The sequence below is a fragment of the Ictidomys tridecemlineatus genome, chromosome 5, assembly GCF_052094955.1.
Source record: "Ictidomys tridecemlineatus isolate mIctTri1 chromosome 5, mIctTri1.hap1, whole genome shotgun sequence".
Lineage (NCBI taxonomy): Eukaryota > Metazoa > Chordata > Mammalia > Rodentia > Sciuridae > Ictidomys > Ictidomys tridecemlineatus.
The window spans coordinates 122,470,812-122,497,455 of record NC_135481.1 but is presented as its reverse complement, the minus strand read 5'-3'; the positions used below and the strand labels follow the sequence as shown (position 1 = coordinate 122,497,455).

The window sequence follows — 26,644 nt, the reverse complement described above, 5'->3', positions numbered from 1 at the left end:
CCATCAAACTTTCTGTAAATCCTGAATTACAGAAATTTAATTAATTATGGTAAGGCAGCATAAGGGAGTGGAAAAAGTCCACATTTTGGAGTCAGTCCAAGATTTCTATTTTTGCTCCATCATTTACTAGCTAGAGGACTTGACTACATCAACTCCTTTGTCTGTTTCCCCAGTGGAAAATGAAAATGGCAATGATATCTATCTAACAAAGGTAGAGAAGAAAGATGTCTATCAGACTAATTAACGTGAAAAATCCAGGGTTTGTAAGAGTAAGGACAGGGGAGGGGCACATTATCTGACAGCAATGAGCTCCTATGCTAATGATCCAGCATGTCACTCACTGTCCGTTCTCTAACATCTCAACTGAACAAACCTGCTTGACTCAATGCCAACTTCACCTATCATAGGTGGAGTTCTATTTCAGAGAGGTTACTTCATCTCCCTGGCTCCCTTTACTGAAGAACAGAATTGACCTCATGAAGTTATAAATGAGTAATACAAGTAAAATAACAGTGCTCAGTCTGTACACAGACTAAATGTGCAAATGTTAACAATTGTTATTATTAGTACAGCTAATTCCTACAAAAGAGACCTAGCTAGAATCTACCATTCAATGATTAAGCTTTACTTACTTTCTATGAGGGGGAAATTTTTAAACAAAAAACATTCTCCATCCTGCAGAAACCAAGCAATGAAAACCAATTATTTAGCTGAGCACATGATAATGTCAAACACTCAGTCCTTATCATGTGCCAGATATTATTCTAAGCTCTACTATGGGCTTAATATATTAACTTGCTTCTCACTACAACCCTCTAAGGGTTATTATGAAGACAAAGGGAGGTCAATGGCTTAACACACAGCTAGGCAGGCTGAAGCCTGGGTTTGTATTGATGCTTTGCATGCTCCTAAGCATCACTCTTGTGTTAACAGTCAGTCTACTCCCAAGACTGAAAGACATTATTAGAAACTTCAGATGGGTTACCCTAAGTGTTCTGACATGTCTTAATAAAGTCTAGCAATTTTGAATAGGTATATACATTTTCTTGAAATGAGCCATGATTTGCTTTTTTAAAAAAATAAATATTTATATTTTAGTTGTAGTTGGACGCAATACCTTTATTTTATTTATTTTATGTGGTGCTGAGGATAGAACCCAGGGCCTTGCATATGCTAGGAGAGTGCTCTACCACTGAGCGCCAAAACCCCAGTCCCCGTGATTTGCTTTTTAATGAAACTTGGATTTAATAAGGTAATACCCAGCAAAAATACCTAGTATAATTAAATTGAAGCTAAAAATAACTTAGACTAATGTTTTTGTTATTCTGATGTTTCCAAAACCATTGCAGGTAAACAACATTACAGAGTTCTTTAAAAGATGGCTGAAAAGATGTTTATGAACAGAATAGTATCCCGGTAATAGTAGTCAGAAGTTGAAAAATACAAAAACAGTGGGGGAAAAAGAAATCACATATAGAATCTACTGTTTATTAACTCAATAGCTGGGAAAATGGGAAAAATGAAAAGACTCAAGTGTGGGACAACATCAAATTGCAAATATGCTTCAACTCAGGTTTATTTATATGCTTTGAATAAAGGCACATAATTCAATGTACCAGCCTAATATTGTGAACTTGATACTATTTTAACATGTATGTTCAAATATTGCCTGACTCAACCCGTGCACATCCTCTAGTAGTAGTAGTGCAACTTCATGCTGTTGCTAGCAGAATGTTCCTTAAAGTCAATGTATCTTCTAGGGCTGCTCCATGGCTTTAAATCACTAACTAGAGAAATGTTTCTGGTGCGAGTGAGATACAATTGTGAATGGTGCCAAGAAAAGAAAATAAGCTGTCAGAACACCTGTGTATACTACCCTATTACTATTTTCCTATGGAAAAGAAATTAATGAAAAAGAATTTGAGCCAGGCGCAGGGGTGCATGCCTGTAATCCCAGCGGCTCAGGAGGCTGAGTCAGGAGAATAGTAATTTCAAAGCCAGCCTCCGTAACAGAAAGGTTTTAAGCAACTCAGTGAGATCCTGTCTCTCAATAAAATACAAAAGAGGGCTGGGATATGGCTCAGTGGTCAAATGCCCCTAAATTCAATCCCCAGGACCAAAAAAAAAAAAGAAGGAAAAGAATTTGAAGTCAACATGTAAGTAATTTACAAGAGAAGAATGTACACATGATTTAAAATAATGCCTTATAAACTGAATATATTTTACTTATCAAGTTTATGACTTGAATAGATCAAGCTTTGGGATAAGTCTTCTATGGATAGTTTGTACTTCAACTATATCACAAACTAATCTTAAAAGTTTACTAGATTATCATAAGCCAAAATTAATGTTGTACAAATATGCATAAACACACTATTGGGCTAACAAGATAACCTCCCACATACTAAAAATAATAATGGTGTAATCTAGAGTAATTTGCAATAATAAAGAATAACTGCAATTAAAAACTAGGAGCAAAAATAATGAAAAAAGCAAGCAAGCAAAGCATGAGGAAGGAAAGACCACAGCCAACCTGACACAACCACAGGATAGAACTTCTTGGAAAATTGCTATAGAGGTCCAGGTCTCTCTCTAGGCACACATGAGTTGGGGAAGATTTCTAACACCACAGAATACTGAGTTGAGTCCCCACTAAACCTGGTAATTTGAGTTCTGAATTCTACATTTTAGTAGTCCTTAAATGACTTATTAATATTAAATTCTTAAATATATGAAGAAATTAAAGTTTGAGAAAACAGGTAAAATTTACTCTCCAAAACAAAGGACTAGGGCTGGGTTGTAGCTCAACAGTAAAGCACTTGCCTAGCATGCATGAGGTGCTGGGTTTAATCTTCAGCACTGGGTTTGATTTAAATTAAAGGTTTATGTCCATTTACAACTTAAAAGACAACAAAACAAAACAAAACAAAACAAAACAAAACAAAACAAAAAACCTAGAAAAACCCACAAAGGATTAGAATTTCAGAATCTGTCCCAGGGTTATCTTAAGAAACCTTAATGCCCACTCTGGGCTGCAGACCACAAAGAACTACTTGTTTTAACACTGTTTTTGTTTTTATTTCTATGTTCTGCAGTGCTGGGAATTGAACATAGGGTCTCATATGTGCCAGGCAAATGTCCTCCCACTGAGCCACAGCCCAGGCGCCAGTACCATTTTTAGTGTAAGATCAAGTCTATGTCCTTCCCCACCTTCTACACACTAAGAGCAACACAGCTTTAAAATTACCAGAATATAAGTAACCACTAGGAATCCATTAGTAATATATAGTAATATATATACACTTATCAAAATACCTTACAATAGAATGTTTGCAGTTTACAAAGCTCTTTTATATGCATTATGTCATTAAAACATCCATCTTGAGAAGACAAAATTATCACTTCTTAAATTTTTTTTCCCCCTAAGAAACAGGTTCTACCTATGTTGCTCAGCCTGGCCTCAAACTCCTGGGCTCAAGCAACCTTCCTGTCTCAGTCTCCTGAGTAGCTGGGACTACTGGTGCATGCCCGGTGCCTGGTGATATTTGCTGGCTTTAAAGATTTCAGTATTAGTTATAAAAGTATACAAAATCTGCATAATAGATGAAAATATATTTGTATGCTATTTTTAAAAAACTCTAAATTCTAATCAATATTTAGAATATTCTCTTTTAAATCTGAGCCTTTAGTTTGTTATTCAGCACATTTAAAATCACTATTTTCAAATGAAGGTAACACTAACATTTTTATAAAACACTCCACTTAAACTGTATTCATTTGAAGAACAGAAGTTTTACTGCACTAACATAATAAACAATAATTGAGACTTAAGGAACAAATTTGGCAATTAACACCAAAAATCATTTTTAAAAACCTCAATACTTTTCTTACCTTTTGTAGACTTGTTGGATTCAACTGAGTTTTGTCAATTATTTTTATTGCAACCTAGAAAAAAAATACATATTTATGGATTTTAAGAATTGGTAAGCACAGTCTACCTGGTAACAGTTTTATAAACACCCACATATATGGCACTGTTAAAAAGCAAGACAAACCTTGGCTAGTTACATCAAGCAATCAAAAATTTATAAAACTATATAACTGAAGACAGGGGTTTTAGGCATGTAATGCTATTACTATAACATTTTATATTTAAGTTACTTATACAAACTAGGAAAAAAAAATTCTTCTGACTCCCTCTCCAAAACAGGAGAGTGACAGATCATACAATGAAAATACTTCTAAAATATATGCAACGTAGGAAATCTCTTTGAGTATTTGTTGGGGGAAAAGGGGGCATGGGTTGGACAGTGCTGGGGATAGAACCCAGGGCCTTTTGTGTACCAGGCAAGTGCTCTACCACTGAATCCCAGCCCCAGCCCTCTTCACTTCACTGACACTAATTTCAGTTGACTCTGGGATCTGGGGGCAGGAACTGTACTTTGACAGGTATGTATAACTCAACATACCTCACAAAGTATCTTGCATACAATGAGGGCTTAATAAATAAATATACAAATAGGTTCGTGTTGAATCCAAAACTTTAAAAACATTACAAAGATAATAATAAAAGGTCTGGCATGGTGATGGCTGTGCCAGTAATCCCAGCACTCAGAATGTTGAAGCAGGAGGATCACTTAAACCCAGGAGTCAGAGACCAGTCGGGGCAACCCAGTGGAGACTGGTATCAAAACAAAACAAAATCCCTTTAGGCAGTTAAAGAAAGACTAGTTCTAGACCAATCTGTGAGCTAACCATGTGCAGAGGCAACAAATTTGTCACCTGGTAACCTTTGTCCAGAAAGGGGTGAGCACACCCCTAGGTGATACAAAAAGAGCCAGTAGGACACATGAATAAAGAACCCCAGCTTCTATTTATGTACATTTCTTAACTTTAAAAAAGGAAATCGGTGTTACCAGTTCTACTAAGTGAACCTGCATAGGCATCCTCACCTGGTAGCTCATTACTTGTTGCATAAAAATGATCTCTCCAGGTGACAGAGGGGAGGATAGATAGCTTAGTGGTAGAGCAGTGCTTAGCATGCACAAGGCCCTGGATTCAATCCCAGAGCGTGCACACACACATTACAGACAATGAAAGGGAACATAAGTGGAGAGAGGTTTTGCCATGACCTGGGAGGATAAATCAACTCAGTTGGCACCTGAGGTCCAGAACAGCCCTTGGGCCTACCCCACTAGATGAGTAGGCCCTGTTTGCACATCCTGTAGAATATAGACCCAGTAGGACACAACACTTAAAAAAATGCCTAGAGCTAAAGTCTGGGGACAAGGGCTTAAAGATTTTCTATGCTGGGTTGGGGTTGTAGCTCAGTGGCAGAATGCTTGCCTAGCACACATGAGGCCCTGGGTTCACTCCTCAGCACCACGAAAAACTGAAATAAAGATAGTGTCCACCTACAACTAAAAAATAAATATTAAAAAGAAAAAAAAGATTTTCTATGTCAATGGTTCTCGTGCTTTTTGGACCCCTTTACTCTCTTAAAGATTATTGATAACCCCAAATGTGGTTTATATATACATTGGTATTTGTAATATTACATACAAAAACTGAAAAATTGTAAAAAATAAGCACTTATCTATTCATTACTTTTTTTGTAGTGTTGTGGATAGAACCCAGGGCCTCCTGAATGCTAGGCATTCTACCACTAAACTATATCCTCAGACCGTTTTATTCTTAGACAGAGTCTAAGTTGCTCATGCTGGCCTCAAAGTTGTAATTCTCTTGTCCCAGCCTTCTAAATCACTGGGATTATAGGCATGTACCACTACGCCCAGCAATAGAATACATCTTAATGATTTTTATTTTTCCTTCAGTGGTACTTGGGATTGAATCCGATGGTACTCTATCACTCAGCTACATCCCTAATCCCCAATCCCTTTTTAAAATTTTTGAGATAGAATCTAAATTGTCCACACTGTCCTCAAACTTGCAATCTTCCTGCTTCAGCTTCCCAAATGGCTGGGAGATGATGTGTGCCACTGCACCCAGGTTAATATATGTTTCTGCATTCAATCTGTTTCGATAATATAGATCATATGGCCTCTGGAAAATTCCACTCCTCACTTGTGAGAGAGACTGAAAAAGTGAATGATTTAATAGTCTTAGAATATAAAAATAGTTTTGGTTTTGCAGCCTCCAACAGGGTCTCAGTAAGTCTTCAGTGCCCCACTCCCAGCCATGCTTTGAGAATGGCTGCACTATATATGTTAATGAAATGTTATTTCCCCACCTCTGGGAAAGGCAAATCAGAACTGAAGGAACAGAGAGTGAATGTGTATGACCTTGGGGAAAAAAGTAAAGTCAGAATTCTAGTTCTGTATTTGGAATAAGAAAATATTGGCTGCTAAAATATGTGAAAACTGACTACCAGTGTATATCTCAAATGGGAAGAAGGCATCTTTTCATCTTTACAGCACTGGCATAATGCATGGGCACAGTGCTCAATAAATGTTTGCTGAGTTGATCTGAGGGCCTGAACACTCATAATCAGTAACCAAACACACCTGAGAGAGACAGAATAGTGAAGGAGGGCGTCTAGTGTTTTAACAGATAGGAAGATGGTTTTTAAAAGTTTACATTATTTCAAAGTCAAATGAATTAATTTTCTTCAAACTTTCTTTTTTCTAAGTAATTTTATGTGGTGTACTTGGATCTTCCAATTTCTAAGAAACTCTTTAAAAAAAAAGAGAGTTTCTTTTTTTTTTTTTTTAAAGAGAGAGTGAGAGAGGAGAGAGAGAGAGAATTTTTTTAATATTTATTTTTTAGTTCTCGGCGGACACAACATCTTTGTTTGTATGTGGTGCTGAGGATCGAACCCGGGCCGCACGCATGCCAGGCGAGCGCGCTACCACTTGAGCCACATCCCCAGCCCTCTAAGAAACTCTTTACCTATGCTGCTCTTATTTTTTTTTTTTTTTTTTTTTGGTGGGGTGGGAGGGTTATGGGGTATCAAACTGAGGGGCACTGAGCCACATTCTCAAACCTACTTTTTTACATTTTATTTAGAGACAGTGTCTCACTGAGTTGCTTAGCACCTCGCTGTTGCTGAGGCTGGCTTTGAACTCACGATCCTCCTGCCTCAGCCTCCTGAACTGCTAGGAATATAGGCATGTGCCACGGCACCCGGCTACACTGTTCTTTTATGACCACCATTCTGTTTTCATCTTCTTTCCTGGGACCAAATACAACAGCACTGCTGCCCTTCCCATTTCTCTTTCCTCTGATCTTCTGAGAGCCAGTTTCTAGAGCATGACTGGACTCAAGATCACTAGCTTCTTCTGATTCTATGCCATGTCCTCTTCCTATTCTAAAGATCCTACTCTGCTTCAGTTCTTACACATTTCTTCTTCAGGAAGCTTCTTCAAAAAGAAACTCAAAGCATTTGGCTTCTCCAAACTGTAGAAAAGTCATTCTATCAAGGCCATGGTATTCCCAGAGTAAAACACTATCACTTAGTGTATGTGCAACAATGAAGCCTGAGGGAGACATTTCTAATCCCTTCTTCCTCCCAACTCCCTGCTATGATGACTCAATCATCAAATTAACTTGGTCCAGACCTGGAGATCTCAGACAGAGGTGAAACCTTAATGTCACCTAAAGAGAAGGCGACTGTGGGAGCATCACTGAGGCAGCGCCTCAGAAAGGGAGATAAAAGAGAAGACCACTCATTTCCATGGTAATGGACAAGCTAGAGTATAAGGACAAAGGGACACAGTGAAAGCCAAGGTGGTTCACTAGGTAAGGAAAGAGGAAAAAACGTCTCTGCTCTGGGAAATTCCATTTATTCACCCTGATGCCAAGAGCAAAGTGGAAAATTACAAAATAGGGATAAAGATAGTTCATGCATGAGAAGGGAATCCCCAACCTGCTTCAGCAGACAGGATCTGCTGGAGAAAAATCCTTATTTTCTATTTCCTGTCAATTCATTGCTAGTCAAAAGATCCCGACCCTACCCTTGAAAGGTATTAAAGCATCCATAATTCCTAAAAGAGCAGGTAAAAAAAGATCTCAAGTCTCTTAAAGGCACATGGTAGCCTGAAGATTGCTGTATTGGTCTGCATGGACTGCCATAACAAAATACCATAGATTGGGAAAATAAGCAGAAATTTATTTTCTCACAATTTTGGAGACTAGAAGTCCAAGATACAGGTGCCAGCCGGATTGGTTCTTGTGAGGGCCACTTCCTGGCTTGCAGACAATTGCCTTCTCACTGTGTCCTCACATGGTGGGAGAGTCAGTTCTCTGATGTCTCTTTTTATAATAAGGACACAAATCTTGGGGCTGGGGATGTGGCTCAAGCGGTAGCGCGCTCGCCTGGCATGCGAGCGGCCCGGGTTCGATCCTCAGCACCACATACCAACAAAGATGTTGTGTCTGCCGAGAACTAAAAAATAAATATGAAAAATTCTCTCTCTCTCTTAAAAAAAAAAAAAGGACACAAATCTTATTGATCAGGGCACACCCATGTAGCCTCATTTAACCTTCTATAAAGACTCTATTACCAAACATAGTCACACTTCACCATATATAAGGTCATGGCTTTACCATATGAATTTGAAGGATTACAACTTAGTTCATAATGGTTAGAGATCACACCAAACAACTATAACAGTTGGTTGCAAAATAAAATTTCAAATTAAAACCTAACAAAACCCAACATGGGAGAAGGTTATAAGCAGAAAGTATAAGTAGCAGACAAAAGGTAACATACTGTATGATTGCATTAGTATATTTAAAAAGCCAAAGAGACAAAACTAACCTATAGTGTTAGAAAAGTGCTCCTTTGTACATGAGGGACTGTGAAGTGATCCGCAGGAGGCAAAGTGAGGCTTCTGGATATGGGTCATAGAATGTTTCTGCCCTGGGTCAGAGTTACATATAAATAGGCACTTTTTCTGTGTGTTACATTTCAAAAATAAAAGGTCTGTTTATTTTTTAAGTCAATGACTTTAAAAGTCAATAGCTTATGCCTAAACTGGAAAATGAACATGAATACAATGGGCATATTATTAAAGACCAGAAAGTAAAACCTGAAGAATCAGTTTAAAATACGAAAAGTGGCTGTCTTGGATGGGGATATCCAGGGCAACACTATTTTTTATATCAAGCCTGGACTCTCCATACAGAACTTAAGTAATTAAATGCAAAGTTTTCCATAACCATATGAGGACATTCAGTTAAACATGGCATACTGAATGATCACATGCATCTCTCTCTTCTCCCACCTGATAGGTCAAATGAAGCCCTGACAGAATGACAAAAGAGAACGGAAGAGGTGCCATTATTAGACAAGTAACTTCCAACAATTTCTATAGTGACACAAGTAGCAGACCCAGGAAGACAAGTGTATAGTAAGTTTAAAGAAGGAAAAAAGTAATAGTCCAGGGCTGGGGTTATGGCTCAGTGGTAGAGCACTTGCCATGCACGTGTGAGGCACTGGATTCGAACCTCAGCACCGCATAAATAAATAAAGATGTTGTGTCCACCTACAACTAAAAATTATATTCAAACACACACACACACACACATATATGTATATTATTATTTTTAAATTATAGTCCAAGAAAAATAACTCTGGGTCATGCAGAATGAGGAAGATCCCAGTAGAAAGGCAAACATTCCTCCCAGCTACCATGAGGCTATCTGGGCACTCACTAACTCTTCATACATCCCACCTGTGTTCAGAGTTTCCTCAATTTGCTTCTTAGGACTCCAGTTTTGGAAACAGAATCAAAACTCTTCAGACAAATGAGGAAAGCCTATAATGTTTCCCAACACTTTCCTCCATGTGTGGGATACTAAAGGAAACTATCAGAAATCATTAAGTCTCCTTTTTCAAAACAATACAGACAATTCATATTATTCACAGAAATGTTTTATGAAGTTGCTGTGAACACCAATTTAGTGAATGCTGAACCATTTGCTGCCAGGGACAACACAGGGTTCTAGGTGACAGTGCTAGCCTCTGGTCACATTTTCATCAATAGTGAGCACACAAGCCTCCCCAGGGACCTTCTATGCTACTCAGATGGTTAATGTTGAGCTCACATCTGACTGAAGCTCATTAATAACACAAACATTTCCTCTGAGAGGAACATCACAGACTTGCACTTAGGCAACCAGACAGCACTTCAAGCACTATGACTGGGAAACACATTCAACAACAAAATCACCACCAAACAAACAAACAAATAAATAAATGTGTCCCAGAGTAGAAACTCTACTGCCTCAGATCCATACTATTAGATGGAGAGACACACAAACAACATGAAAAAGCAAGGGAACAAATTGCTCCAATCGAATCAAGATATTCCAATAACAGAATCCATCAACACCACAGTGGAAGAAATGTCAGAGAAGGAGTTTAGAATGTACATAATTAAACTGATCTGTGAATCAAAGGAAGGTATAAGAAATGAAATCAGAGAGGAAATACAGGAAATGAAAGATCAATTCAATAAAGAGGCAGAGATTATGTTAAAAAAATAAGCAGAAATCCTCTAAATGAAGGAAACAATAAATCAAATTAAAAATTCAACAGAAGGGCTGAGGATATAGCTCAGTTGATAGAATGCTTGCTTTGCATGTACAAAGCCCTGAGTTCAATCCCCAGCACCACACACCCAAAAAAAATTCAATAGAAAGCATCACCAACGGGGCTGGGGATGTGGCTCAAGCGGTAGCGCGCTTGCGTGGCATGCATGCGACCCGGGTTCGATCCTCAGCACCACATACAAAGATGTTGTGTCCACTGAAAACTAAAAAATAAATATTAAAAAAATTCTCTCTCTCTCTCTCTTAAAAAAAAAAAAAAAAAAAAAAAAAAAAGAAAGCATCACCAACAAATTTGACCACTTGGTAGACAAAACCTCAGGCAATGAAGACAAAATATATAATCTTGAAAATAAAGTTGACCACAGAGAGATGTTACAAAACCATGAACAGAACTCCCAACTACGGGGATAACACGAAAAGACCAAATTTAAGGTTTATCGGGATAGATGAAGGTACAGAGATAAAACCAAAAGAATGCACAATCTTTTCAATGAAATAATACCAGAAATTTTCCCAAACCTAAAGAATAAAATGAAAAATCAAATACAAGAAGCTTACAAGTCGCCAAATGTACAAAATTACAAAATTAATCACACCAAGGCATATTATAATGAAAATGCCTAACATACAGAATAAGGATAGAATTTTAAAGGCTTCCAAGAGAAAAATTTCAGATTATGTACAGAGGGAAACCAATACAGATCTCAGCTGATTTCTCCATCCAGACCCTCAAAGCTAGGAGGTCCTGGAATAACATATACCAAGCTCTGAAAGAAAATGGATGCCAACCAAGAATCCTATATCCAGCAAAATTAAGCTTCAGATTGGAAGATGAATAAAAACCTTCCATGATAAACAAAAGTTAAAAGAATCTGCAACTAGTCTGCAGTACATACTACTATAGTACATTCTCAACAAAATATTTCATGAAGGTGAAAAGAAGGGAAAAAAAAGTGAAAACCAGCAAAGGGAGGAACTACATAAAGGAATATTAATCAAAGGAGAAACTAATTCAAATTAAGAGCTAGAAATAAACCCAAATGACTGGGAATACAAATATAACTTAATAATAACCAACTCATCAATCAAAAGACACAGGCTAGCAGAATGGATTAAAGCTCAAAACCCAACAACATGCATGCTGTCTCCAAAAGACTCACCTCATAGGCAAAAACATCCACAGACTGAAGGTAAATGGATGGGAAAAAATATATCACATGGAATGTGTAAACAAGCAGCGGTTTCTATCCTCATATAAGATAAAGAAGACTTTAAGCCAAAGTTAATCAGAAGGAACAAAATGGACATTTCATACTACTTAAGGGAACTATACATCAACAAGACAGGAGAGCACCACCTCACTGGAAATCAACTTGGGGATGTGCATTACTCACCACTCTGTGTATGTCCAAGAATTATTGCCAAAGCCCTGTGACGACTGACTTTGGGTATAACTTCTATCAGATACATGAAATGTGGAAAAAATGAGGACTGATTACCTGTTCTGGAGAGGATGGTGGAGATGGTTATTCAACAACTTCAAGTATTTAATGCCACTGAACTGTACACTATAAAATGGTCACTATTGGGAGTGCTATGCTACGTATATTTTACCACAATTAAAACAGTGTTTCCCATGATTGTTAATTTGTAGGCTTTTATGTTCATTTTTCCCTGTACTGATAAAGTTTAATGCTTTTTAGCTGTATCTGTTATGAGAATATAAAGCTTTCTTTCACTCTGTTTACTTACTCTCAAATCTGCTACTAATAATTTTGAGCTAAAACAAACTGCTATATTAATTTTTTTGGTTTACTGATTAATAAGTGTCCACCACTGCAGAAAGAAACTACTATTTGCTGAGATTTAACATAGTATTAAAAGACAACACCCACCATGACCTGAAAGAGTATTAAGACCCTCCTCTATGCTTATCACAATAGTAAGCACTTATAATGGCAGCAATTGGAGGCTGAGGCAGGAGGATTGCAAATTCAAGGTCAGCCTCAACAACCTAGTAAGACCTTCAACAATTTAGCAAGATCCTATCTCAAAACAAAACAACAATAACAAAAAATACTTGGAATGTAGTTCAGTGGTAAAAGCACTCCTGGGCTCTATCCCCAGTACCAAAAATAGGAAAGACACTCCTCCCTTTTCTTGCTACATATTTTTTCATATATTTCAATGAAAACAACATATCCAAATAGTTCACATGCAGAGCAGATACAAAAATCCAGAAAATCCTTCTGTTAAGCCAGACAATAAAGAGATTTGCAAAAAACTTAAAACAATGTTACTCTTCTCATAATCTGTTTTGGTAAAGTTGTTTTTCATTAAAATATATTATACATTAACATATGAAAGAATTGTTGGGGCTGGGGATGTGGCTCAAGCGGTGGCGCGCTCGCCTGGCATGCGTGCGGCCCGGGTTCGATCCTCGGCACCACATACCAACAAAGATGTTGTGTCTGCCGAGAACTGGAAGAATAAATATTAAAAATTCTCTCTCTCTCTCTCTCTCTCTCTCTCTCTCTCTCTCCTCTCTCACTCTCTCTTTAAAAAAAAAAAAAAAAAAAAAAAAAGAATTGTTACCATATTTTAAGTTTCTTAGTGTTAACTTCTAATATAGTAAATATTGATAGGCTTTTGAGGAGTTCTGAATTTGGGGTTTGCAGGAGTTCTGAGAAAGCCTGAGAACAGATGTTCAAATCAATGGCATTTTGCACATGACCAGAGTGGAACACTAGGACAATTATGCAGCAGCACAGAAGACTACTAGGATAAAACAGGATCCAAGAATTGACCAAAAGGATACAGAAGAAAACCTGTATATGAATAAGGAATATATATATAAAAAAAAATGAAAATAATATTCAAAATATTTTGACTCTGGGATTCCCTTCCCCTCTATTCTCCAAACTTTCTATCAAGCTGTTAACATATTCTTCAACAAAAATTTTGTGACTAAAAGATAAACCAGGGATGGGGCTGTGGCTCAGTGACAGAGTGCTAGCCTAGCATGCTAGCATGCATGAGGCAGAGTTCGATCCCCCGCACCACATAAAAAAACTAAACAAATAAAATAAAGGTATTGTGTCCATCTACAACTAAAAAAAAAAAAATTAAAGAAAAGATATAACCATTTATATTAAATCTCAAGACATTTAATATATCCCAGAATCATGGTTTTATCATTTTTTAGTTGTTTATGCATATTTATTTATTTATATGCAGTGCTGAGAATCGAACCCACTGTCTCACACATGCTAGGCAGACGCTCTACCACTTAGCTACAACCCCAGCCCAGCTTTATCATTTTTATAACTGAATTTAAGGCACAGAGAAACAAGGTTCAAGATGTAACCCCACCCCTCTTCTCTCTCCACCACAGGACAGAAAAGTGGGAACAGGACACTTCCCCTGAAATGCTGAGGGCTGACAGCAATGGAACATAGTTGTAGAAGCACAAGAGAAGGTGGGAAGACAACAGTGAGAAAGCTGTGTCTATATTTTCTTAACAGAGAGAGAGAATGAGGAAAGGGCACATGGAGACAGTGTGGTCTGCCCAGCATTACTGGACGGGGCTCCAAACCTGGAGATTCAGGTGCAGAGAAAGTGTGAGACCACTGGGCTAACCACAAGGTCAAGAGTCATACACAGTGACTGGGCTCATTAAACCACCAATAACCTCTAGCTCTTAGAAAGCTGGAAACTGCTTCTGTGGAAATGGACAAGGCTCTGGGACTCACAATCACTGGCCAAGCAGCAGCCAGGAATGAGGCATGGAGACAGAAAATGAGCCTGACAGAATGCCACCAAGGGCTGGGACAACCAGATGCCCTACTCAGCTCCTGCTATGGAAAATACAGGAGTCTAGAGAAACTGAACATTCCCAGAGAAGAGACCTAAAGACACAGGTATCTGGAGTCCCCCAATAAAAGTGGACAACCCTGAACAGGTGAGCACATCTCCTGTGCTGCAAACAGCTTCTGGGGAGTTTCCTCAGGTTTGGCTTTAACACAGGCAGACAACTAGAGATACCAGACTTCCAAAGAAAATCTCTATGAAGAGAAAACAATGGAGGGAGCAAAAATCTACTTCATAAAACAAACAAACAAAAAACATTTTCCTATCCTCGGGAAGTCAACAGAAGAAATAGCATTCAGAGGGGCTGGGGATGTGGCTCAAGCGGTAGCGCACTCGCCTAGCATGCGTGTGGCCCAGGTTCGATCCTCAGCACCACATACAAACTAAAGATGTTGTGTCCGATGAAAAACTAAAAAATAAATATTAAAAAAAAGTTTAAAAAAAATAGCATTCAGAGACCAGAATGGACAACAGAAACAGAAACAATAAACAAATGAAAATAAGCAGAGAAATAGGAAAACACACACATACACACCAGAAAGTTTGGAAGACAAAATTAAAGTCATCTCCCAGAAAGCAAAAATAGAGACAGAAAAAAGCTTTTTTTTTTTTCTTTTTAAAGTTCAAGAGTCTCCATCTCATTGGCTGGGTCCAGTGGCACACACCTGTAATCCCAGCCACTCAGAAGGCTGAGGCAGGAGGAGTGCAAGCTCAAGGCCAGCCTGGACAACTAACCAAGTCCTCTGTCTCAAAATAAAAAATAAAAAAGGCTGGGGATGTGGCTCAGTGGTAGAGCACCCATGGTTTAACCCCCACTACTACCAGAAAAGAAAACAGACAATCCCTAAAACTGAAAAGACAAAATCTCCACATCGAAAGGGTCTAATGAGCACTAAAACAATGAATGAAGACCAACTCCATGGCACTTCACTGTGAAATTTCTATGAACCAGAGATAAACTTCCAGAAAAGAAAAAAAAGTTACATCTCTTAAGCCACTTACATGGCTATACCCAATCTTTGCCTTCACTAATCTCTGAAAACCCTGTGAGCTCACTGTGGAACTGCCCAGCTCTCCAGACAAGCCCTCCTACCTCTCCCACTTGCTCAGTGCAGTCACCCCTTCCACCCAGTCTGAGCTCACTGAATTTGTGGTCCATTGACCCCAACAACTTCTTGTGGTCTGCCTCTCACTTCCATTTCCTACCTCTTCCTGAATCCCTCCAGTGTTCCCTAACAATGCCCAGCTCCTTCCTCCATTCCTCACTTCTGTGTGACACAGCCCCAACTCTGTAAATGTCCTCCCTGCAGCTGGGTAACTGACTGGATGGAGAGTGAGTGCAGGTGTGCCCATCTTCCCACTTTAGTACTTTGTCACCAACCCCAGGGAAGCCTGAGGGCTGCCTGGCAATTTATAGATTTCTCTACTCCTGTTACTCCCCTGCTTGTCTGGTAATTATTTTAGCCTTCTCAGATCTATGTCCTCAATACTCAAACTCTTAGCTGATGATTTGGCTTTCCAGTTTACTAAAAAAATAGCTTAGCTCAGAAAAGAATCTGTAGAAGCTACCACAAGGAGCCCTTCACCTGCACCATAGCCAGTACACCTGCCTTCCTCTGGTGTCTACAGAAGGACAGCTCTGTTGCCCAAAGCTAATGACTCTACTGTCTCCTCACCCACTCCAGTGTCTTTCCCACAGCACTGTGTTTCCCCTTTCTGTTAGATTATTCCCATTATCAGACAAACATGTTGACATTTTGCCCATCTTCTAAAAAGTACCTTGACCTAACATCTTCCTATAGCCACCAACCCATTTGTCTATGCCTTAGAAAGAACTATCTTGCTGTCTCTGATTTCTACCCATTAGCTCTCTATTGAACTAAAATATTACATGATATGCAAGGGTACTGTGTAAGATATTTGAAAAATATGCTAGAACATTTGGACCAATCAACAGTAAACTTATAGAAACTAAAGAAGTTTTTTTAAAAAGCAACTAATCCTAAAAAAATAAGAAATTATGTAAGAAAAACTAATTGATCATAGCTGACACAAGTATTTAACATAGTCTTAGGCAGATAATCTAAATTTAACCAAATATATAATACTGCAGTACAGAATAAACCTTAAAACTGTGAAAAAATTGGCTAAAATCAAAACAGCAGATAGATGATAGAAGCTTTCATTACAAGGATAACAGGCAGCACTTTCATCTAAGGGCTAAATGAGATGAACTAAAAATTAAGAATTAAGGATTATCTGAGGGGGGGGGGGTCTCCAAACAACCATTTTATCTAAAGGCCTCATTTAAAACAGTTTTAACATACGTATTAGAATCTTTGTTATAATATATTTTTAATAGTTTTCCACAAGTATCTTTTTTGTTAACAACATTCTTGTGACTTAAATACATGATATAAATTATCCCCACTGTCTCCTTTCAGGGAATTCCTTCTACTATGTAACTCTATTGTATTTCTTTTCCACCCAAGCACAGCATTAAAACTGTTTCAGTGTAATATCCTTTTTCTTCTACTGACTCCAAGTAAGTCCTGGAATCACCAACATCATTTCCTGCAACTCTTTAGAGATCTTAGTTACTTCAAAATAGGAAGACACGTGACATTCCCATCAAAGGGCTAGAAGTTTTAGGTCTCTTTCTATTTATTAGAACCAATGTTCTAATAACAATTCACTTAATTTTTAGCCATATAACCCAGCAATGTCATTAATGGATAACTACCCAAGAGAAATTAAAACTCATATTCACACAGAAAGTTAACCAGGAATGTCTAGAGTGGCTTGACTCATAATTGCCAATGCTGGAAACAACTCAAATGTACCTCAGTGGGGGAACAGATATAAACTGTGGTCCCATCACACAATAGAATTCTCGGTAGAGAAGAAAGAACTATCAATATATGCAATAATTTGTATGAATCTCAAAAGCATGATGCTGAGAATCTGTATATCTCCTCTTCCTTCACACTCCTGACTATTTTTGTTTGTTTGTTTGTTCTTTGAGGTACTGGGGATTGAATCTAGGGCTCTGCACATGCTAGACAAGTGTTCTACTATTGAGCTATTCTTTAAAAAAAAAAAAAAATGCCACACTTGGAATTGTGAACACACAGAAGGTGATGGTAGGGGAGAGAGACGGTGGGAGACCAACCTTGCAAGTGACTGAGTCACACTCCCTGGCTGGGTGCTGAGGCGCTCAGTCACAGAAATGTGGCAGAGCTTTCCCCACCCTTCTTGGGGTCGGTGTCTCCGTGCATGGGTGTGACTTGTACAGCCCCAGGGGTGAAGCTACACTCACTTTGTAATACAACCCCTTGCCCTATTTAGGATAGAATCTTCCATGGAAGTGCCTTGTGTGTGTCCTCTTCTCTTACAGTGCCTTTGGGTGTGGCCTACCTAGATGTCAGTCAACCTGCTGACAGGGGACACCATGAAGATAGACTCAGCCAAATGAAACCTGACCCCTTGCCTCATTTGAATAGCTTCTCCTCAATAAAAGGGGTCAGGGCTTGCGCTTGCGCTCGCGCGCTCGCTCTCTCTCTCTCTCTCTCTCTCTCTCTCTCCCCCCCCCCCCCCAGGACCCTTAAGGTATTTTGTCTCTAGTGTGGTTATTTTGCGCAGCCCAGTTAGCCCAGTTCAACTGGAGTGACCCCTGAGCCTTTTATCTGCGAGAACTGAAACCCAGCAAGAGACCATAAAGGGAGAGTTTGAGAAGTTTTTTTGAGTAATGGGGATTGTTCCACATCCTGATTGTGGCAGTGGAACATGAATCTAAAATTCAAAGAACTGAAAACAAAAAAAAAAAAAAATTTTTTTTTTAAACAAAGTTGGTGTTATTTTATTTGGATCTTTATTTTGTTCATTTATATGAGGTGCTGAGAATTGAACCCAGTGCCTCAGACATGCTAGGCAAGTGTTTTACCACTGAGCCACAACCCCAGCCCTGAAAAACAAAATTTTAAAAGTTATATAATTTTAAAAAATAGGGGCTGGGATTGTAGCTCAGTGAGAGTTCTCATTTAGCATGTTTGTGAAGCACTGGGCTCAATCCTTAGCACCATATAAAAATAAATAAATAAATAAAAGTATTGTATCCACCTACAACTAAATAATAAAAATAAAAAAAGAGAATGGTTGTTTTTAAAAAATAATATAAGCTTGCTTTATTTTGATGTTCCAGATGAATGTAAGTCCAAAAGATGCCCAAGTAAAAGATGTTATATAACTATTGCAGCCTTCCCGCATATTCACAATAGCTAGAAGAGAACATCCTATTTGTAAGAACAACAAAAATTACAAAATAGCCAAATGCAGTTACAAAAGCCTGTAATCCCAGCAATTCCGGAGGCTGAGGAAGGAGGAATGGAAGTTCAAGGCCAGCCTCCTTAACTTAGCAAGATCCTGTCTCAACATAAAAGATTAAAAACCGGTGGGGATATAGCTCAGTGGCAGAGCACTCTGGGTTCTGTCCCTAGAACCCCAAACAAAATAAAAAACACTAGAACAAACTTAACAAGACTTATATAAAACCTAAAGAAAAAAAGATATGAAAACAAAATCAAGACACACTTGATATTTCTGGATAAAAAATCTGGTATCATTAAAATATCAAATTTTTGAGCTGGGGGTGTAGCTCAGAGGTAGAATGCTGGCCTAGCATGCACAGAGCCCTGAGCTTGACTGCAAAAACAAACAAAATATCATATTTGCCCCCCAAAATTTTAAATCTAACTTAATTCCATCCAAAGTAATCCAATCAAAATTCTGGCAAGTAGGGCTGGGGATGTGGCTCAAGCGGTAGCACGCTCGCCTGGCATGCGTGCGGCCCGGGTTCGATCCTCAGCACCGCATACCAACAAAGATGTTGTGTCCGCCGAGAACTAAAAAATAAAAGATTAAAAATTCTCTCTCTCTCTCCTCTCACTAAAAAAAAAAAAAAAAAAGTATTAAAAAAAAATTCTGGCAAGTCTATTTTTAGAACGTGGCAACAAGATTCTAAAATTCATCTAGTAGTATAAATAACAAAAAGAAAATTTTGAGAAATAAGAATAATCAACAGGGGACTTGACCTACTCCAAAACATCAAAATATACTTTCAAAGCTGCAGTGATAAAAACACCATGGTATGTTATAAAACTAATACCTAGACTCTGATGTTCTGTTATAGCAGAAAAAATGGACCAAGACAACCAGACAAAAGTGATTTATAAGAGCTCTTAACAAAAGTACATGGGGCTGGGGATGTGGCTCATGGGGCTGGGGATGTGGCTCATGGGGCTGGGGATGTGGCTCAAGCGGTAGCGCGCTCGCCTGGCATGTGTGCAGCCCAGGTTCAATCCTCAGCACCACATACCAACAAAGATGTTGTGTCCGCCGAGAACTAAAAAAAATAAATAAATATTAAAAATTCTCTCTCTCTCTCTCTCTCTCTCCTCTCTCACTCTCTCTTTAAAAAAAAAAACATTAAAAAAAAAAGTACACAGTTATGTTAAAGAATGTTTACTGCAGTTGTGTTTATGGCAAAAACATGAGAAATAACCCCCAGCTCACTGTGGTTCACCCACACAGTGGAAGACTATGCAGCCTTTAACCAAGTGTGAGATCTGTAAGTAACATACCCTGGACCTGTGTCTGGTCTAGATAATGTAAAAATATTATTATTATTATGTCCCATATGACTGCTTTTTTATTAAAATAAACAAAGAATTAATATATAAATATATTAAAAAAAACTATGGGAATATACACCAAACCTCTGTCTATAAGTGATTCTCTTGGAAATTTCAAAGAACTTTCACTTTCTATATAATGAATTTCTACAATGTTTACATACTATATGATTCTGGCTTATACCTACAACAGGGGTAAGGAAACAAGAATAAAATAACTTTGTTCAAAGATTAAAAAAAAACAAAACCAAGGATATTTTAAAATTAAACCACCATGGTAGTAATATTCAATTATTTTTGGAGAGAGAGCCTTCTAAAAGTAAATATGGGCATGGGGTAGCGGTGGTGGAGGGGGTGTCTGTCTGTCTCAGTACTCTCCTGGCTTACCATCTGTGCCACACAGAAAAGCTGGAGTAATCATTTGCAATTGGTGGGAACTAAACCAGAAGTTTTGTCCCTTATCTCAAGAAAGCTTTGATCAAGGAGAGCAGGGTCAGCTCCAGTCTACTTTTTTTTTTTTTTACAGATTCCAAAAGCAGTCCAGGCAGCTTAACAAGGAATATTAACCAAAAATCCAAATGAATTTATTTTGTCATTGAGACAACTTACTGATAGAATGACTGGCCCTGGGTTCCTGCTCTAACAGCCCCAGGCCTGGTATGCAGCAGACATTAGAGTCAGGACATTTTTGTCACATGGTCAGCCAATGGGAGATCATTTCTCTTAGAAGCTTCCTTCAGTAGTATTACAGTAATCTAACAATATTTATTAAGTACATAACTGGCACCAAGCACTCTGTTATATACTGTAATCTACCCTTACAGACTCTAGTGGAGACAAGTAAGCCAATTTCAATACAATACAAACCGTGTCACATAAGGGAAGTGTCAGTATCTTTAATAATCCCATGGATTCAATCTCCAGTACCAAAACCAAAAAACCCCAGATATTAAGTAGACAGTTTCTTCTATGATTCAACTTTATTATGGTACAAAGTGACACACATTCACTAGAAACTGTACTTGGGATTTTGAGTTGCCTGGGGGGAAGAAGACTGCCAACGAATATTTCACAGAAGTGATCACCACACAGAAGGGTGAAGAGTACTTCAGATACCAACATCAGGTGCAAAGATGCAAGGAGTGTGCTGAAGCAGCAAAAATAGGCTCTGATCACAAAAGACTATGGAGTTAATTCCATAGTTTTTTTTTTTTTAAAGAGAGAGTGAGAGAGGAGAGAGAGAGAGAATTTTTAATATTTATTTTTTAGATCTCGGCAGACACAACATCTTTTGTTGGTATGTGGTGCTGAGGATCGAACCCGGGCCACACGCATGCCAGGCAAGCGCGCTACCGCTTGAGCCACATCCCCAGCCCCATAATTCATAGTTTTTTTTTTTTTTTTTTAAAGAGAGAGTGAGAGAGAGAAAGAGAGAGAGAGAATTGTAATATTTATTTTTTAGTTATTGGCGGACACAACATCTTTGTTGGTATGTGGTCCTGAGAATCGAACCCGGGCCGCACGCATGCCAGGCGAGCGCGCTACCGCTTGAGCCACATTCCCAGCCCTAATTCATAGTTTTAATGGATGTACTTTTGATAAGAAACACAGCTGAGTAGAAAGCCAATATCACAAAAGCTAGAAAAGTGTGTGTCTTACTAAACAGAAACTTATCAGTCATGGACTACCAGAAATACTCAGCTAAGAAAACCTATGGGAATAAATCTGTAAATAAAAACAATTCTATTGATTTCCAAGTACCATTAGCTCACATTTAAATGCATGCATAAAGTTTTGTCCAATTTTTGTGGTAGCAGACATTTCTATTGAAAAAGACCAAAACACTACTCTTTTTAAAAATATATTTCTTTTAGTTATTGATTTACATGCAGTGCTGAGAACTGAACCCAGTGCCTCATACATGCTGGGCAAGCACTCTACCACTGAGCCACAACCCCAGTCCCAACACTACTCATTTTTAAAGGTAAAGATTATTCACTCAATATTAATATTTACAACCTTAAATAAATGTAAATGGAAACAGGAAAGTAAAAAGACTCCTAGATAATTAAAACATTTTATGTTCTTTTAAAAGAAGTTTAATTAACTTAGAAATAATCATAAATACGTACGTTCTCTTCCTTTTTCTCCCACGAGGAAATAAACAAAATAAGTGGTCATAACAGAAATAGGCACAATTCATATTTATTTACCTCTCTGCCTGTAAGGATGTGTCGTGCCAATTTCACTTTAGCAAAGTTCCCCTTGCCGATCGTTTTCAACAGTCTGTAGTTTCCGATGTGAGGCTGCTCATCCGCACAGGAAGCTATGGAGTTTCTACACCGAGCTCCAGAGCGCCCAGTGCGGGAGGTGACTTCTTGTCGCCCATCTCCATGTGAGGTGTGCTACAATGCAACATACACAAAGACAAGGAAATGAGGGAACACTTAGTGCCTGCCAAGTTTTAAGGGATCTTAGCTGAATAAACAAAACATTACTGCTTTAATTTTAATCCTAAGGTATCTAGCACTTCAAAGAAATTTAATCACATAATATATACATTTATGAAAAACCAAGAAAATATTATAAGAAAAATACAGTGTTGCAATTCAATTAGGGGTTCCAAAAAGATATTACAGCCTGGGGTGGTGGCACATGCCTGTAATCCCAGTGGTTTGAGAGGGTGAGACAGGAGAATCATAAATTCAAGGCCAGCCTCAGCAATTTATTGAGGTTTTAAGCACCTTACTGAGATCCTATCTCAAAATAACAAATAAAAAGGGATGGGGGTGTGGCTCAGTGATTAAGTACCCCAAGTTCAATCCCTGGTACCAAAAAATATGTATATACATAACATACACACACACACACACACACATATAGACAGTTTGTGATCTATGATTCAACTTTACCATGGTACAAAGTGATACACATTCAGTAGAACCTATACTTGGAATTTTGAATTGAGAGCTTTCCCTAGGATAGTGCAAGCAGCATGAACTCTCACAAGAGCACTCCCCAGTCCCCCTGGCGATCATGGGAATAAACAAGACTGCAGTGTACTATACTGTCAGCATTTTGGGAATGCAGGTATTCAATAAATTACATGATATATTCAACACTTTATTATAGAACAGCCTTGAATTAGATGATTTTGGCAAACTATAGAATAATATAAATATACTGAGGACATTTAAGGTAAACTAAACTAAGCGATGACATTTGCTAGGTTAGGAGTATTAAGTGCACTTCTGACTTAATGGTATTTTCAGTATTAATTCTTAATGGTATTAAGATGGACTTATTAGGATATAACACCACTATATATTGAAGAGCATCTGTATTTTGAATATGTGGCCACCACATAAAATAGGAGTAACAGGACTGCCTTCTGGTCACCCAGAGTTTAACTCTTCTATGTGCTAGCAATAGCACTTGCACATCTGAAACTCACACCACAGCCCATATAAAGCAGCAAAAGCTAATGCCACCATTCACCATTCATCAGATGAGATTAAGGCCATATAACAGTTCAGTGAAAAAATTCAAGGGGAGTCTAGATTCCCAATTTCTTTCTACTCGATGCTAACAATAATTTATTCCATATTCTGTTTAATATTAGTTCTTAAAAACTTTGCTCATTACAATGTACCAATAAAAATAGGAAGAAAAAACTCTGTTCATATTTAGAAGAGCCACAGATCATAATCATTAAATAATCAGGAAACAAATTAAAATTTTACTTAAGTATATCTATTTAAAAAATCTTTTTAAAATAATCAATATGGTCCCCAAATTGTTTTACCTTTGTTCATACGGGACAGAGAACCAACCTGAATTTGAAAAGACTAAGTACTTCCTACATGAGAAGAAATCAGGTCTCCAAATTTAAAACAACTTTATATTTCATTCCTTCCTTAGTCTCTTCCCCAAAACAGAACATATGTGCCCATATATATGTCCTTTCTATAATCCTTAAAATAACAAGCCATCTCCTTAATACAGGAGAGGTTTGGTTTTTTTTTTTAAGTATTTTTTTTAGTTGTAGATAGACACAACTAATTTATTTTTGTGTGGTACTGAGGAGCAAACTCAGTGCTTCACACAAGCAAGGCAAGCACTCCATACTATTGAGCTACAGCCTCAGCCAAGGACAGGTTCTTTGAATGTGATAAACCAAACTATAACAAGTGGACCTCCTCCAAGTATTTCATACTTCAAAGATATTAAAAAAGTTAAATTTCACTTTTGAAAGAGCCAGGCAATTATTCCATGCACTTATAGACTAAATGATGTGATTAAAAAAATAAACTCTTATCCACCTAGGGGTAGAATGGAATTTCCTTAATTTGATAAAAATCATAGACCAAAGACACTTTGAGCAAATATTACACTAAATGGAAAATATCATAATCATTTCTTTTAAGAAACAAGGGGGATGGGGCTATACCTCAGTGATAGCATACTTGCCTCACACGTTTGAGGCAATGGGTTTGATCCTCAGCACCACATTAAAAAAATAGACATAAAAAGATATTGTGTCCATTTATAACTGAAAAAATATTTTAAAAAAGAAAGAAACAAGATAAGGTTGCCCATTACAATTACAGGTTAAGCATCTCAAATCCAAAAATTAAAGTCTGAGAAATGGGATACTCAGAAAATTTCAGATTTCTGAGTATTTTTGGATTTAGTATGTTTGGGTTGGGGGATATTTAGTTGATAAAGTCTATGCAAATATTTCAAAATCTTAAAAACTCTGAAATGCATTTCAGATAAGGACTACTCAATCCATATTACTACTATTTAACATAATATTAGAGGTCAAGGCCAATGCTTTAAGGTAAGAAAAAAAATTGTAATGAGACATGAGAATTGCCATAGAAGAACTATAACTATCATTTCTGTTCTCTTTTGATAGTTTTTCTGTAAATTTGAAATTATTTCAACGTCAAAAGTTCAACAGAAGCAGGGTGTAGTGGTACACATCTGTAATCCCAAGGACTAGGTAGGCTGAGGCAGAAGAAATCAAAAGTTGAAGGCTAGACTCAGCAATTTAGCAAGCCCTGTCTCAAAATAAAAAATAAAAAGGGCTGGGGATGTAGCTCAGTGGTAGAGTGCTTGCCTAGCAGATGTGAAGCACTGGGTTCGATCCTTATCACACATATAAATAAATATAATAAAGATTCATTGGCAACTAAAAAAAATTTTTTTAAAAAGATACAACAAAGGGGAAGCCCTATTAAAAATAAAAGCCTCTAAGAATATGACTAAGAAATGGGACCTGTCCCAGAAGTTCAGTAAAATCACTCTCTTTCTTCTTTGGTGCTAGGGACCCAAATCCTTTACATGTACTAAGCCACTGAGCTATAACCACCAGTTTCACTTTTTTTTAAATTTTTTATTAAAAAAAAATTTTTTTTAAGCTGTAGATGGAGGGCAGGGGATGTGGCTCAAGCGTGCTCCCCTGGCATGTGTGCGGCCCGGGTTCGATCCTCAGCACCACATATAAAGATGTTGTGTCCGCCAAAAACTAAAAAATAAATGTTAAAAATTCTCTCTCTCTCTCTCTTTAAAAAAAAAAAAAAAAGCTGTAGAAGGACAGAATGCCTTTATTTATTTGTTTATTTTTTTATGTGGTGTTGAGGATTGAACCCATTGCCTCACACAAATGAGGCAAGTGCTCTACCACTGAGCCACAACCCCAGGCCCAGTTTCACTTTTAAAAGAATAATTGTTACTGATATAGCAGGTGAACTAAAGTGTAAAGAAAAATAATTTACTTGTCTAATCCTCAGAAGAACTATAAGGCGCAATGAATTGACCATATGTTAGGGACTACCAGGCACTACCAGGAGATGAAAACAGAAAAGTATGGTGCCAAGGCTTCAAGGCACTGGCAGTGGGGCACTAATAAGGGGAATGTAACCGAAGGTGGGGCAGACTCTGCCCCATGAGAAAATCTGAGTAAATATATTAAAGCTGTCCAATAGGCATATAAAGTAAATCAAACACATATAATTTTTAATTTTGTATTTGTCCACATTAAAAAAACAAAAAACAGGTTAAATATATTTTTCTCAAACCAATACATCCCCAAATATTTCAACACATAATATAAAAAGGTAAAAATTATACGTAAGTTTTACATACACAAACACATATTTTTAAAAATAACACTGTCTTTGAAATCTGTGTTTCATGCTTACAGAATGTTATAATTCAGACTGGCCAAATTTCAAGTGCTCAATAGTCATATGTGACTAAGGGTTACTGTGTTGAATAAAGTAGCTTTAAACACCGAGAGGAATGATCACATATAGAAGAGGACTGATCACATGTAGGTGAGATGGAAAAAATAAGGTATCCTAAAAGTGAAGGGATGAAGTCTTGGAATGACAAGCAGAAGAGTTATAACAGGAGATGAGTAGAGTTCCAGGCCAGACACCAGCACAAGAAAAGGTAAGAGACAGTTTGAAGAAAAGAGGGCAAGACTTCCCCGGCATGAC

The 26,644-nt window shown here is 37.7% G+C and overlaps 1 protein-coding gene across 22 annotated transcripts in view; it reads right to left on the bottom strand.

Annotated features, from left to right (window-relative positions):
• Mark3 (microtubule affinity regulating kinase 3) overlaps window positions 1–26,644 on the bottom strand; it is a 105,906-nt gene that overhangs the window by 63,668 nt on the left and 15,594 nt on the right. For 18 of the 22 annotated variants that reach the window (XM_021732770.2, XM_040275627.2, XM_021732771.2 and 15 more), the window contains exons 2-3: window positions 22,349–22,540; window positions 3,892–3,945 (exon numbers count right to left, since the gene is read on the bottom strand). In XM_021732770.2, the coding sequence (XP_021588445.2) occupies window positions 3,892–3,945; window positions 22,349–22,540 (246 nt within the window). Of the gene's footprint in view, window positions 1–3,891; window positions 3,946–8,139; window positions 8,405–22,348; window positions 22,541–26,644 lie in introns of all 22 variants that reach the window. The other 4 variants (XM_040275632.2, XM_021732776.3, XM_040275630.2 and 1 more) reach the window with 2 other exon arrangements.